At 32.7% G+C, this 15,377-nt stretch overlaps 1 protein-coding gene across 1 annotated transcript in view; it reads left to right on the top strand.

Annotated features, from left to right (window-relative positions):
• Positions 1-15,377, top strand: part of LOC127872587 (transient receptor potential cation channel subfamily M member 5-like) — a 208,774-nt gene that overhangs the window by 134,959 nt on the left and 58,438 nt on the right. Inside the window, exon 17 of the mRNA XM_052415913.1 lies at positions 1,609-1,678. Coding sequence (XP_052271873.1) covers positions 1,609-1,678 — 70 coding nt within the window. The remainder of the gene's footprint in view (positions 1-1,608; positions 1,679-15,377) is intronic.

The following is a 15,377-nucleotide window of genomic DNA, read 5'->3' as shown; positions in this document are numbered from 1 at the left end:
TAGTGAATAATATCGACATTGACGAGGGCAAGTTACGCTTAAATAGTAAAAAAAGTTTACATATCTAGAAATATCAAAACTCGAACACATGTCATTTCATCACCATGGGGGCAGCCATTTTTAAATTAATAAAATAGAAAGAAACATGCTAAAAACTCACTCATCGCCTAATTGACATTCCAAACGGTTGACGATGACAAATGCATTGGATTGTAATCTTTCCGTTGATGTTTGCAAACTGCACGATCAGACCTCATAAACACTCAAAAGAATAACTATGTAAGAAGCATTTCACCAATGTTTACAACCGTTGTCGAATCACACGACATATATTATTGCACATAAAATAGTACGCTTACAGACTGATAGAAAGATCGATACGTAACTTTGTTCAATTCATCACGGTATACTATTATATCGATAATATATAATAATACATCGTTTTAACAATCTAAAAGTAGAAATAATTCTTTTAAACGGAGTTTTTAATAACGAAAGTGAAAACAACGGAAGTTGGATGGATATTCTGTGAGACGCACTTCGGCTCCAGAAAAACAATACAAATAAACTAAAAAAGACGTGTGGGGGACAATTTTCAGCTGGAAAATATTTTAAATAGGGTAAGTGATGATATCTCTACGTGGTCATTTCTGTTATTTATTGCGATCTCTTGCTGATTAATGTTAATAGTTGTTTTACTAGTTGCCACCCAACTGTCAAAATAAGATGTGTTTTCTCAGGTATGTGTATACACATACCCGGTTTTCTCACCACTGCACGTGGCTTCGACCGATTTGTTTTGCACGTTTTTCTACGGATCACAGCGATGGCCACGCTTTCAAAATGGGTAGAAGGAATCGAACTATAAAATCAATCGTGTTGCCAATTTCTTTTAATCTTTACAATTTTATATGTCGTCTGCAATCTATTTCAATTTGAGATGGTTTAAAATTTGCAATTTGGTTGAGAGGTAAATAACAAAATTGTTAAGCCTTTGAAAAAGAATTGTGACCTTATTATCCACCATACCTGGATTTTTAAAAAGTAGTTACGTTTAAGTTATTTTTAGAACTTTGTTTAGGATATTTATCCAAAATAGGCAGTTGAATAAAAACTCATTTGTTGTTTTATGACAATAATTTTCTGTGAAGTGTTGCTAACTTGACCTTGTATATGTATATAGCTTTGTATTTATTCAACTTAAGGTAGTGCATATCCTTCCTAACTTTAGATTGAGATTTTGTAAATTAGTGTAAAAATGTATTGGTTTTAAACCAAAATATGAATAAAGCACACAAATATTGACTGTCAAAAATGTGTTAATGTTATTCTATCCGTCTTTAGCTTTAAAATGATATATAGTTTGACCATATTGTACCACATTCAATGAAGTAAAACCAAAGCGAAGTTTTAATGAATTTTATCCCCCCCTCCATGAACTTTAAACGCCGTGAATGCACCCAAAGCAAAACATCATAATACTTCAAGAACTGTGTTATATGAATCGTATAATGGAAAAAGTATATAATTATACTACATTGTGTCAAGCTCAAAATTTAATTATCAAAACCCATAATACTGTTATAAATCAATTGAATATGATTGTAGGGATTGGGAACTATTACCCAGGTCATTGAGCTAATGAAGGAGCGCCCAGTTCGAGGAGGGATTTCAAATGGTAATATTTTTTCGTTAAATTATTATGTTTTACTTTTGTTTTGTATGGTGCACTACTGTTAACTACTTGAACCATGTACGTTTCTTTCAAATGTAGTGTTTAATATGTTTGTTTCAAAGCTATTTAAATGGCACACCATATCAAAGTCGACCGATTTAAAACAAACAAACACATTAACATACTCGCCTTTACCTGTTCCTGTATTACCGTACTCGCTGTGCAAGTTATAATGTCACTATACATATCTTGGTATGTAAATAACAATCTAAAGATGTAATTATGTAAAGTATCACTTTGACTGAACACACAAAGAGGAAGTCATTTGAACATTGACCTGTTCGCACATAAGGTACATGTTTAGTGTTTGTTTTACGTCGTTTTTCGTTTGCATGATTACGTGTGCATAATAACGTCATAAGAAATATGTTCTTGTTTTCAAGAAATCAATCAGCGTACCGTTAGAATCATTTATGAAGTTGATAAACAATTATAATAATGTAATTTTTTTTAATTTATCTCACTCAAAACACGCGATTAATGCATACTCTTGAAGCATTTGGCGAGAGTAATAGTCCATATATTTGTGTTAATAAAGTAAAGATGAAGCTTTGAAATGGACTACAATGTGATTTTATATAAATAAACAAGTGCTTTTTTCTCGCATTTCGTCCGTCTTATAATTGGATCAAATGCGAATAAGTGAAATAGACATCGCATCACTGCATTATTGGTACGCTATAAGTTAAGAGTTTGTAAATTAAAAAATCCTAATGTAAAGATAATAATACAGATGTATCGTTAATATTTGACTGAAAGTACAACTCTAACTGTTCATCGCATCGTCATTTTTAAACAAGTTTTCATAAAGGTTGACCACCCGAGTAATATGTATAAATTATGTTATGGAGGCTGGCGGTCCGTCGGCATCAAGTAGGGTGTTTCCGATCAATAAGCGTTGTTTTGTTTGAATGTATCTATTTGTACGAAACGTAGCGTGGGGTTGTTTTGTGTTAGTTGGATTGCGGTTAAAAATACTTAATGAATTTGGATATATCTGTTGCACTGAAAGTGAGCGCGTAGTTATATTTCATGCAGACCTAGCTTGGGATTTCAGATCTATTAAAGGTAAAGTAATCAGTGAAATGCTGAACATTTGTGGCGTTAACATTGTATGTGTTATTTCTGTATTGTGCTTCGAGGACTGTGCATCTGTTTAATTAAAAAAATGAATGCAACTTAATATTTTATAGTTTCTTGTATCCTGAGTAACCAACTTTTTATTAAATTTGTAACGTAGTTTATGGAAAACGCAATAACATAAACGTATACAAAGTCCATTTCTATTTTCATAACGATTTGTTTATGTTGATTTATTTTTTATATATAATGTGCGAACAATATTCTGAACTACAAGTTACATACGGCGTAACGGCCGATGGCCGCCCGCCACAACAACACGTTGTATGCTTTCTATCCGGCTGTGGGCGTAATACTAATTTTACTAACACATATATAAAGAACGAAACCTTTGATTGTTATATTTACCTTTCTGATTGGTCATTGGTGTTCGTCTCCGAACGTGCTAATTGCTGATTTGCTGAATCGCTAAATGTACTGATTCAATCATACAGGACACGTATAGACAACATTATTTACATTCGAACGATGTTATAGATGGCTAACCTAGATTATAATGCTTCAGGCATCCAAATTGCACTCACAATTAGCACGTTATGCCAGTTCGACGACGTTATAGATTGTCGGACTTGATTATAATTCACTACTGCAATTATTCTTACCGCTATCACATATTTTATCTGTTTGGACATTATCTGACTGTTCAAGTTACTGATCTAGACCATTTTAACATACTCTTAAGAAATATTTTGATCAAAATTATATTATTTAACTTTACATTTATATTCTTTATAATTAAACATATATTAATCATTTCCCAAATTCAAGTTTTCTATTATTAATAATTTTTAATGAAAGATTTACTAGTAATATTTAAACTTATTTATAGTTTTAATATTCATCAATGACATTCATAACGTTACAGATTGTCAAATTTCCTATCTTTTGTGCACTTCTAAGCCACACGTACGTGTACGTTTCTTATATTTTAACTTGCACCTTCTTCATCCACTAAGATTATTACGCCTCTATTGTTCATTAGCAATATATAAACATGTATATATACATGGCTGTACATGTTTATATATTTTCACAATTATTCTAATTCCATAGCTTAGCAATAGCTTACACCTATTTGTTGTAGTAGTAGTAATAGTAGAAGTAGTTGTTGTTTAAGTACAAGTAGAAGTTGTTGTAGTAGTAGTAATAGTAGTAGTAGCAGTAGAAGTAGTAGTATAAGTATTAGATGTAGTGTGGTAGACTATCATATCGTATCAAGTGTATTGTTTAAATGTATCGCACACTGTAATGTACAAAATTGACTCTGATCATTTCCCCTTTTACGCTCAGTTAAAGTTCCAAACTACCGAGAAATTGCAGGAGGAGCAAGTCGAGTTATCCGACAAGATAAGTAATGATCGCTATATCTGGCGCAAAGATGGTCAAGAAACGTTAATAAAAAAATTTACGCGTAATTTCGCGTCTTTGAAAGATAATCTTTTAAGTACTATCCGAACAAATGTCAACGATGCAGTTTTAAAAATAATACACGTTTATGAGACGTCTGCCGAACATATGATTTTTAGACACAATAACCCATTACGTAAAAAACAAGAGCCTTGGTGGGACAGGCAATGCTTGTTAGCAAAACGAAAGAAATACTCTCTTCTTAGACGCTTTCGTTTGACTAATAATAACGTCGATTTTAACTATAAGGTAGCTAGATAATCTTTCAAAAACATGTGCAAGGCGAAACTATGCACGTATCAACGTTAAAAACGATTTTCACTTCTAAAATCAAGCAATAATCCAAAAACGTTCTGGAAACTAGTAAGAGGACACACAAAGCCGGAAACGGTAAGCAATTCTGTCTAATCTGGAAAATGGCGAAATTATTTTCAATCCTTACTTTACAGTGATGACCAGATTCCAATCCATAATGTCCGCTTTGATAACAGTGACGATTATGATGTAAATAGCCCTTTTAATAGACCAATTAGAGATGAAGAAATAAGGATCAGTATATATAAACTGAAAACTGGTAAATCACACGGTAAGGATGGGATAGGAGCGGAATTTTATAAAACACACAACATATTATAATCTTTAATAGCCTTTTTAATCAAATTTTGGATACATGGATATTTCCTGAATCGTGGTGAAAAAGTATTATAGTTCAAATGTTTAAATCGGGCAGTAAGGAAGAACCGGCTAATTACAGAGAAATTTCACTGATTAATGTCAGGTATAAAATTTTCTCAAGCATACTTACTGACCGTATAAATGAGTGGGCAGAGAAAAACACCATCATAGGAGAGTCACAAGCCGGATTTAGATATGGGTACTCGGTTGTAGATAACCTTTTTTGTCTCCAGAAGATGATTCAAAAGTATACGTCGAAATCTGGTGGTCGTTTCTACGTACAATACGTGGACTTCAAAAAGGCCTTTGATTCATTGGTTCATTTCAAGCTTTTTACCAGCTTATGTGCCACATGTATAAACGGCAAGATTCTAATTGTCTTGCAATCGATGTACGCAAATTTACTTGCACATATCAAAGTGTCCGGAAATATCAGTACGCAACCATTCTGCTGTAACATCGGAACCAGGCAGGGTGATTTAAGCTCACCGATAATATTTTCATTATATATTAATAATTAAGTAAGCTTCCTAAGGGAACATTGTAGGTCTAAAGTGAATATTCATAACAAATGATATACCAGATATTTATTGTTTGATGTACGCTGATGACGTAGCTAATTGCGCGGACACAGCATATAACCTTCAGTTACATTTAAAAGCTGTTACAAAATTTTGCGAAGATACTGGTATGCAGGTTAACCTTAATAAAACCGAAATCATAGTCTTCCGTAATGGTGGTCGTTTACGCAATTATGAAGCGTGGTTTCTAAATGGTCAAAAGGGTTAAGTTGTTTCAGTCTATAAATATATGGGTCTGTTATTTACTCCAAAGCTATCGTGGACAGCTGTTAAATCCAAGTTGGTGGCACAAGCGCGGAAAGCATTCTTCTCTATCAAACAGTTTTATGTTGCCTTTGGTTATTTTACCCATAGTGACATTTTAAAACTTTTTGACACTATGATTGTGCTCATACTCACATTTGGGGCTGAAATATGGGGTTATGAATACTGTGATATAATCGAAAGATCAAAAATCGAATTTTGAAAATATTTCTTAGGCGTCGGCTCGACGGTTAATAACAGCATGGTCTCAGGGGAATTTGGTAGATTGTCACGTTTTGTGTGTATTATCTGAAATGCATAAAATACTGGTGTCATTTACTACAAATGCCTAACCATAGATATCCAGTAAATTGTTACAGAATGCTGAAGTCATTAGACGATATTGGAAGGAAAAATTGGACAACATTTGTGAAGGAACTCTTATTTAAATGCGGTTTTGGTTTTGTTTGGGTTTCCCAGGACGTTGGCGATATGAATATATTTTTACAATGTGTTAAACAGCGTATACAAGACTGTAAAACCCAAGAGTGGCACAATGAGATAAATGCATCTCCGCGCTGCGACACTTACAAACTGTTTAAGTCACTTTTAACTACGGAGAAATATTTAACAATAGCTGTATCCTTATAAGTCACGTCGCGCATTTGCTCGTTTAAAGTGTTCTAGTCAGAAATTGAACATTGAACTTGGCAGGCATTTTAACGTACACCGCGAAAACCGAACATGCTTATTTTGTTTAACAAGATTTGACGTACATGTATTGGAGAAAGAATTTTATGCGTTCTTTGAGTGCCCTAAGTAAAATAAAAATTGTATAATTGGTATACCGACCAAGGAAACGAACTGTCATTTAATATCCTAATGAACAGCAGCATATTTTTGTTATAAAACAATTCACATTTTATGTTACGAAATTAATGAATGTCATTGGGAAAATAAATTTACCTTGATAACCTTGGTAATGTAATAATTTGTTTTGTATTTTTGTTGTATAATACTTTCATAGAAAGACCCTTTTTTTGTCACAAAATGCAGAAAAATAATAGTTTTGAGTCTATCATATATAAAGGATGGAACTATATACGTGTATGCACTGGTAACACGGATTTTGTATCATTGTGAAAATGTGTATTTGTCAAAACATCAGTGTAAGGTGGCATTTATCATATGAAATTGTAAATGAATGCTGTATTTTGGGCCGGAGGCCTTTATTTACATGATATCAATAAATCTTGAAAACTTGAGTAGTAGCAGCAGTAGTAGTAGTAGTAGAAGTAGTAGTAGTAGTAGAAGTAGTAGTAGAAGTAGTAGTAGTAGAAGTAGTAGTAGTAGTAGTAGTAGTAGTAGTAATAGTAGAAGTAGTAGTAGTAGTAGTAGTAGTAGTAGTAGTAGTAGTAGTAGTAGTTTAAGTAGTAGTAGTCGCAGTAGTAGTAGTAGTAGTAGTAGTAGTAGTAGTAGTCAGTAGTAGTAGTAGTAGTAGCTAGTAGTAGTAGTAGTAGTAGTAGTAGTAGTAGTAGTAGTAGTAGTAGTAGTAGTAGTAGTAGTAGTAGTAGTAGTAGTAGTAGTAGTAGTAGTAGTAGTAGTAGTAGTAGTAGTAGTAGTAGTAGTAGTAGTAGAAGTAGTAGTAGTAGTAGTAGTAGTAGTAGTAGTAGTAGTAGTAGTAGTAGTAGTAGTAGTAGAAGTAGTAGTAGTAGTAGTAGTAGTAGAGTAGTAGTAGTAGTAGTAGAAGTAGTAGTAGTAGTAGTAGTAGTAGTAGTAGTAGTAGTAGTAGTAGTAGTAGTAGTAGTAGTAGTAGTAGTAGTAGTAGTAGTAGTAGTAGTAGTAGTAGTAGTAGTAGTAGTAGTAGTAGTAGTAGTAGTAGTAGTAGTAGTAGTCGTAGTAGTAGTAGTAGTAGTAGTAGTAGTAGTAGTAGTAGTAGTAGTAGTAGTAGTAGTAGTAGTAGTAGTAGTAGTAGTAGTAGTAGTAGTAGTAGTAGTAGTAGTAGTAGTAGTAGTAGTAGTAGTAGTAGTAGTAGTAGTAGTAGTAGTAGTAGTAGTAGTAGTAGTAGTAGTAGTAGTAGTAGTAGTAGCAGCAGTAGTAGCAGTTATAGTAGTAGTATTAGTAGTAGTAGTAGAAGTTATCAGTAGTAGTAGTAGTAGTAGTAGTAGAAGCAGCAGTAGTAGTAGTAGTAGAAGTAGTAGCATAAGTAGTAGTAGTAGTAGTAGTAGTAGTAGTAGTAGTAGTAGTAGTAGTAGTAGTAGTAGTAGTAGTAGTAGTAGTAGTAGTAGTAGTAGAAGTAGTAGTAGTAGTAGTAGTAGTAGTAGTAGAAGTAGTAGTAGTAGTAGAAGTAGTACTAGAAGTAGTACTATTATTAGTAATAGTAGTAGTAGCAGTAGCAGTAGTAGTACCAGTAGTATTAGTACGCTCTCCGCTTTTAAGTCACGCAATTTGTACTGGTGTCATTAGCTGATGTGGTAGCCCCTGAACTGACCGTGCAGAGACGCCGTCTGGGCTTGAGCTACGCTGGGCGTAGGTGACATAAGATTCATTTTTGCAATTCGTGGCTTATATTACTTTATCTATTAATATTTTATTAACAATTCTATTACACTACCAGGAAGTAAATACAATTGATAGGGAATTGCAACTAGAAAGCCAAGAAAATGCTCTTAGGGGGGATCTGCCTGTTATCCCCGTTGGGGACCTATTGCCTCAGACTCCCGGCTTTATTATCCGGATTTAAATTTGGAAAAATTTACACCCCTATAATAAATAGTAATATCCGCAATCTTGATCGCTCGTGTGCTCACTGAAGTTTTATCTTTGACTGGAATTACTGTCAATAATGTGTTTTTGAGATCGAATCACGCCTTCGAAGTACTTTGTGTTTTTGTTTGTTTTATGCTATTCTTTCAAGAATCTTTGGTCCGCCGCGGACGTTACGATTGACCAAATGTACCTGATTGTGGTTTCTCTAAAATGGTATGTTTCTACTGTCGGAATATCTTCAATGAACCACACATTACTGATCGTTGACTATATTTGATAGTTTAGACTTGGGTACGATAAGATGTCAGTTCATTCGTGAAGATTAATTGCTTTGCGCTCGTTTGCGATCTAATCCCGATACGAAAGGCCACGTTTCACCCGTTTACGATAACATAGGTCCGCTAAGAGCGTTCCAATTGAGAAAAAAAGATTTCTGTTGTATTTTATTTTCGAAAAATTAACCTTAATAACTTGATGAGAAAGTATGTTTTAGTTTAAATATATAATTGCATTTTCGCAAGACAAAAATGAGTATGATTTCCAAATCATGTTGATTTTATCGTCTTATTCTGTGAATATGCTTCGATACCATGTTGATTTTATCGTCTTATTCTGTGAATATGCTCTCGGAAAGGCCGTATATATATATATACAACAAATATAGCGATGTCATTAAGTAAGATAAAACCGCGCGGATATCCACAATTTCATCATATTGGAGGGGCCTGCATTTAATATATTCCGTCATAAACGGTTGTGTACGATGACAAAAAAGGGGCCTAGGAAATATTGTATTAAGCAGTTTACATAACGTGCACTGCCTGATAGCTATGACGTACGCACGCGATATTTATGACGTTAAATCCCGATAACAATGACGCGCACGCGACCAATTCCGGACTTTCGTAATTTCCTGTTGACAGAGTTGTGTTTGTGCGGGACGGTATACCTACTTCCGGTGTCAATATAAACAACGGGAAAATACTACTGCTGCATCTTTGAATGTCAAAATTTTATCAGCAAAGTGAAAAAAAATGAAAAAAAAGTTAATTACCAAAGGACTGATATACAAAAAAGACTGGGTTAGAGCAATTAGTCGGTAGAATTAGATTCGAACGTTGTATACACACGTTTGTTCGGACCACTTCCTAGACGGTATCGTGCATAACTCGTTCTATCGACCTTAAGAATCTTCAAAATGAGAATTTACGCCATCGAAAAATTGTACAACAGCATGAAAAAAACCAGCGTTACTTTGTACAGCCCCTCCAGAACTTTAAAACATTGTTTGTCTTAGATCATGATGAATTATAACATGAATATGGACAGACAATTGTTATTTCAACAAATAAACATCTTGTTTGGAAGGAGGATGTGCAAATCTGCAAGTAAACAATTATTTTGATATTATTATATACTTTCGCGATCCACTTAAACAGTCAACAATGTTTACATGAGTGAAGAAGTGAAATTAAGTGTTGTAAAAAATATGTTCTGTTGTAGTTAAATAAGGTAACTTCCAGTTCCAACAGCCGTGCTGTTAAGCTAGCTGTTAAGCGACACGGTTAGAGTTTCTGGTCACCACTCGGAAGAACTTGGTTCGATCCACGGTTTGAGCGCCGGAATTTTGACTTTACTATAATTAAAGTCCCAGTTCGCGGAATAGATCGTTGTTTTGCATATAAATCGTATAGCGAGAAATAATCTTCACATAAATTCATTGAAATATATTTTGTATCGAGGTTGGCATCGAAAACCTGGTCAAAATCGGTTTTGAATCGATAAAATAATATATAAATGATCATAAATACATGCAGTAGGCAAAAATCATTGCAGCGTCGCAAGTTATGCAAATTATATCTATATTTAGCTTTCGCTAAACATTATTAGCATATGGAAGATAAAAACATAGATTTAGCAAACACGTAGCGCTGCAACTCAGTTTCCGTCTGTTACAGATGTATTTGCATTTGTTTTTACCTTCTCTCCGCTAAATTCGCCCGTATTCGCAATTTTGTTTGTTTATGTTTGAATTAACGTGTCGAATCATGAATATTAATTAGGTCGTTTTCGTACTTTACCGTACTCGTCCCCAAAATAAAATTAGCTATATTGTTTGTTTTCAACCGATTTTAACCGGATTTTCCGTGATATTCTCAATATAAACACGTTTTCTTACGATTCTGCCCATATATATAGCTATGAACGGGGACTATCTATATTCTAATCACGATAATGGGTCAATGTGAAAATGATGTTTTATAGACTATTGAAATGTGTCAATATAAATTAATGTTAAAATCGTTATTATTGTGGACAAACACCAAGTGAAACCCTTGCAATATCCAAATTGGACTCATTCCTTATAGTCTCCAATCGTTTTTGGCACGAGGAGTATATACAACGAGTTATAATTAGGTTTAACAGGATGCCCTTATTTATTTCTATTTCAATTGCCATCTTCATCCGCTTTAAATTTAATTTGGGACGGTTAAAATTTGTCATTTGGTAAAGGGTTACAGCATTTTGCAAAGATGAACATGAAAGTAGCTTTTCTAATGTGTGCCAAATTTTGTTTTCTATGAAGAATATTACATACGTACAAGCATAGCATATATCAATATGAAGTTCATATATTAGTTTACATTTTATTGGTACGGTACATAAATATACTTGTCTACATACATTATAGTACAATGCTAATTTTCAAGGGTTGTACAAAATAAATGACATTTTACATTCAAACTGAATTAAATTTGAATATAAAATGTATAGCATTTATCAATAAAATGTTGCACATAAGAACAGTAACTAGCACATGCTGAATTACATTGTGTAATATCAACTGATAATGCAGATTTTACACAATACTTGTGAAATAAAGAATATTTATTTTATTCGTTATGATGTGTTATGACATTATGGAAGACATCAGTAAATCGTATAACCAACGGGTCAGAATCATATTTTTTCATCTGCTGTAATTATATTTTGTATATTTCAAACATGTGTTTCGTGCTTTTTACAAATCCATGCTTTGTAGGGCTTCTAATTTTCAATAAAAGATATACTGTTTGATCTCTAGTCACACTATGATTATAGAATTTATTTTTGGATTTGTATTATTTCCTGACATTTAAAATATGAATAGGTATAACCTAGGGATTTCAATTAAAGCAGCATCCTGCTTTTTTATGCAATCATTTTGCAATTGTGTCACTTTTGACTCCTCCAAATGATCTTCCTTGCATCATTTTGATGCAAACGTTACTGGCGTCATCTGATCTATATTTCCATATTTCGTTTGGTCGGTTTAGCTGTTTACCCGATACCGTCCCGAACGAACGACAACTCTTTTTTGCTCTTAATTACGCAAAGATCCAATTACAAATGACCAATTAGAAAACTTATCAGATCGAAAAAAATCATTATCAGATCGGTCAAGCAGGTTATGGATGACCATAAATGTACAGCGGTACCTTAGGCGATCAAACAGACACAGTTTACGTAAATAATTAAGAAAGACATGTTACAATAGATAAATAGGATTAGTCTCGCGTGTATACTTTTTAGTTTTTACAGATGAAATTGTTATGTTAAGCATTTAAATTAATTTCCCGAGACCCTACTTTGGTTTTTATAGCTAAAGACACACGTTTTTGTATAGAGCAATTATGTTATTTACCGTTTTCTCATTAGGCCAGAATTTTTTGATGAAATGATTTTCGGACCCGCCGACTCCAATTTTGACGAAACCAAAACAAAATATAAAAAAATCTCGATTTTTTTTCGGATGCCAAAAGGTGGCTTTTAAACACGAAACGCTTGCCGGGTTTTAGAAAAAGTTCAAATGAGTTATAAATCATCATAATAAACACAGTTTTAATTACCCAAATAAATACGTGAACATCCTTCATCATGTACATGTGCTGGAATTTACCAAAAGCTACGCCATCATTGTTTGTTCAAGAACGCTATGTACAACGCTTTCATCAGCAAAGTCTGCTAATTTCCCAATAATTATGCAACCGTCGATTGAAATCCTGAATGGAATCGATTTGTAAGTAAATATTTTATTATTTCTTTACAATTTTATAAAATTGATAGTATTCAAATGACTAAAAATTATTATGAAAGCAATAAGAAAAGAACGATTTTAATTTAACAGGTGCTCGAAATGCGTAACCCATTTACGCCTATCAACTTTAAACCTTCCATATTTTACGCACACATACGGTCATACTTTACAGAATACAATTTTATGTGTTGTTTAATGCAGTTGTAGTGAAGAATTTGTGCATATAATATGTGTTTTTTCGTTATTTTCAATGGGTACGAAATGGGTACGAAACTTCGGTTTTGTTCCGAACTGGTTCGTACCAAAAGTTCAAAAATCGCAAAATCAACAGTTTTTAAAACGATTTCACGCCATGAATGCCCAAATGAAATAGTCAAGTTTATGGGGGTTATTATCCTTTATGACATTGAACTATCAATTATGTTATCCTGGGATAAACTGTTACGAAGATCAATAATTATAACGATTATTAGGGACCCTATTTATTTAATCAATACCATGACAGCAACACATGTTAACTTGTTTCAACAGGCATTTGTGAGCATTTATGTTTAACAGCTCCATTATTATAATGTTCTGGGAACGATCTATTTAAGTAAAGATACCATCTATTTCTGAAATCAAAAGTAGGTCTTTCCCTCGATGTACTATATTTCGGATATGTTAACATTCGGACATATAAAGATAGTGATATTTATGTGTTGATTTGTTGTATATAGTTTGTAAAAATATGTTTGGTCTTATTTCATACCATAAGAATGGATGGTTGCAATTATCCTGTCAGGAAATAGATATGAAAAATATTCATTTAATTAAACCTGGAAATCGACCACCACAGCTAACAGAAAACCTATTTACAATAGGTGTTGTTTTAGAATTTTTAAAATTTGATAATAAACAGAAGATGATGTTTATCATGTCAAAATGACCAAATGTAACTGTTTAACAATTTGAATTGAGATGCTTTATTTTCTGATATTGGATTTATTTTTCCTTTCAGATGATGTATAGTTGTGTGATTCTAGGTTGTAATAAATATTTCTGAAACATTCATGCAGCATACTTTTACATTATTGTTAACGTTATTATATAATGTTGGTTATATGGTTTATCGAGTAGAAAAAAATCTTATTTATATAAAAATAAAGCTTATTAAGACTTATGAAGGTACTTATTGTTATTTATGTATTAACATACTTCTCAAAGTAATAAAAATATAGTCAATGCCATTATTCATTAATGTCGTTAGGTTCCTTAAATGATTGTCCTTATTAATAAAGTTGGAATTACCTGCGGTTTTCACACCGCGATAAAGTGGCGACAACTTTTTTTGGACAAGTTCCACGCACGAAGTCCGCAAAACGCACAGGTACTATGACCAAAATGCTCAGCCAAAAAATCACCAAAAAGTTTTTTATGGACAAGTGAAAAAATTGAATACCTTTTGAACCAATTAAGATATTTTTAAAATTCAAACTAATTTAAAAACTGCACATCAAGACCTACAGTCTGATTATGATCATTTCGCACATCAACATGTTTGAAAACAATCAGTGCTGTTGCTTATTAAAAAGAACTTCATACCATAACATTTTTAAAATGAGTGCATATTTGGTCACCCATCTTTTTTTTCCGTCCTTCTACCCGACACTTTTAGAAAAAAATCCGAAAATCATTTAATTAAAAAATTCTGGCCTAATAATAATAATAATTATTATTATTATTATGATTATTATTATTATTATTATTATTATTATTATTATTATTATCAACATCATTATTACTACCATTATTATGATCCTCATCATCATTTTTACTACAATTATCCCACGGAAAAAATCCCATTGAAAAAAAAATCCCATTGGAAAAAAATCCAATGGGAAAAAGATTCCCGTTGGATTTTTTCATCTTTATATAACACGATTAAACAAATTAAAATCGCATTAAAGGTTCGTCATTTGATGAAATATAGTGTTTCTGGAAGTTTAATGTCTAAATCTCTCAAATTGAGATAAAAATCCCATGGGATTTTTTTTAACCATTGAAAAAAGGGATTTTTTTTCTATCAAAGAAAATTGAACGAAAATTAGCACAAATGCTTTTACAGTGCTGAAAACCCTATTAATTTTTTTCCAAAAATCCCATGGGAATTTTTTTCCCGTAAAAAAGCTGGAAAAATCCGATGGGAAAAACACAAATTCCTTTGGGAAAAAGAAAATTCCCATGGGAAAATGCAAAAATTCCATGGGAAGACCAACCTTGCGAATAAATTTCATAGTGAAAAAACGAGTTTATTTTTTTAATAAAAAAATTATCAATTATTAACAACAAAATAAAGACTTTAATTGCATGCTTTATCTCAAAGAAGCAAATCTTCAAGAAAAAGAGTACTTGAGTTTGCGAAATATCGGTTTTGCAAAGTTTTTCTGGTTGCCATTGAACGCTCGATGATTGATATTATGTAATCGTCTTTGTTGATTAGTCCTTTGTTGCATGGACGGTCGGCACAAAATTTCCCAATAGTCAGTTTGTCGATTACCTGTACTCGAATAATTGGATAAAATGTATACTTTTTGTAGAAGAAATTTATTTAAATTCGGATACATTTTTACTTCTTTAAATAGGCCTTTTAATATCTTTGGTTGGTAATTGTGATTTTTATATCATACATAGCTTTCAAATCTAAAGATCGTACACTTAATATTACATGAAGGTTTATGTACACATTTGTTCCTTTAAAAAGACGCAT

This window comes from Dreissena polymorpha, chromosome 3 (genome assembly GCF_020536995.1).
Source record: "Dreissena polymorpha isolate Duluth1 chromosome 3, UMN_Dpol_1.0, whole genome shotgun sequence".
Classification (NCBI taxonomy): Eukaryota; Metazoa; Mollusca; class Bivalvia; order Myida; family Dreissenidae; genus Dreissena; species Dreissena polymorpha.
Note: the sequence above shows the minus strand (reverse complement) of the source record. Positions and strands in the feature narration are given on the sequence as shown.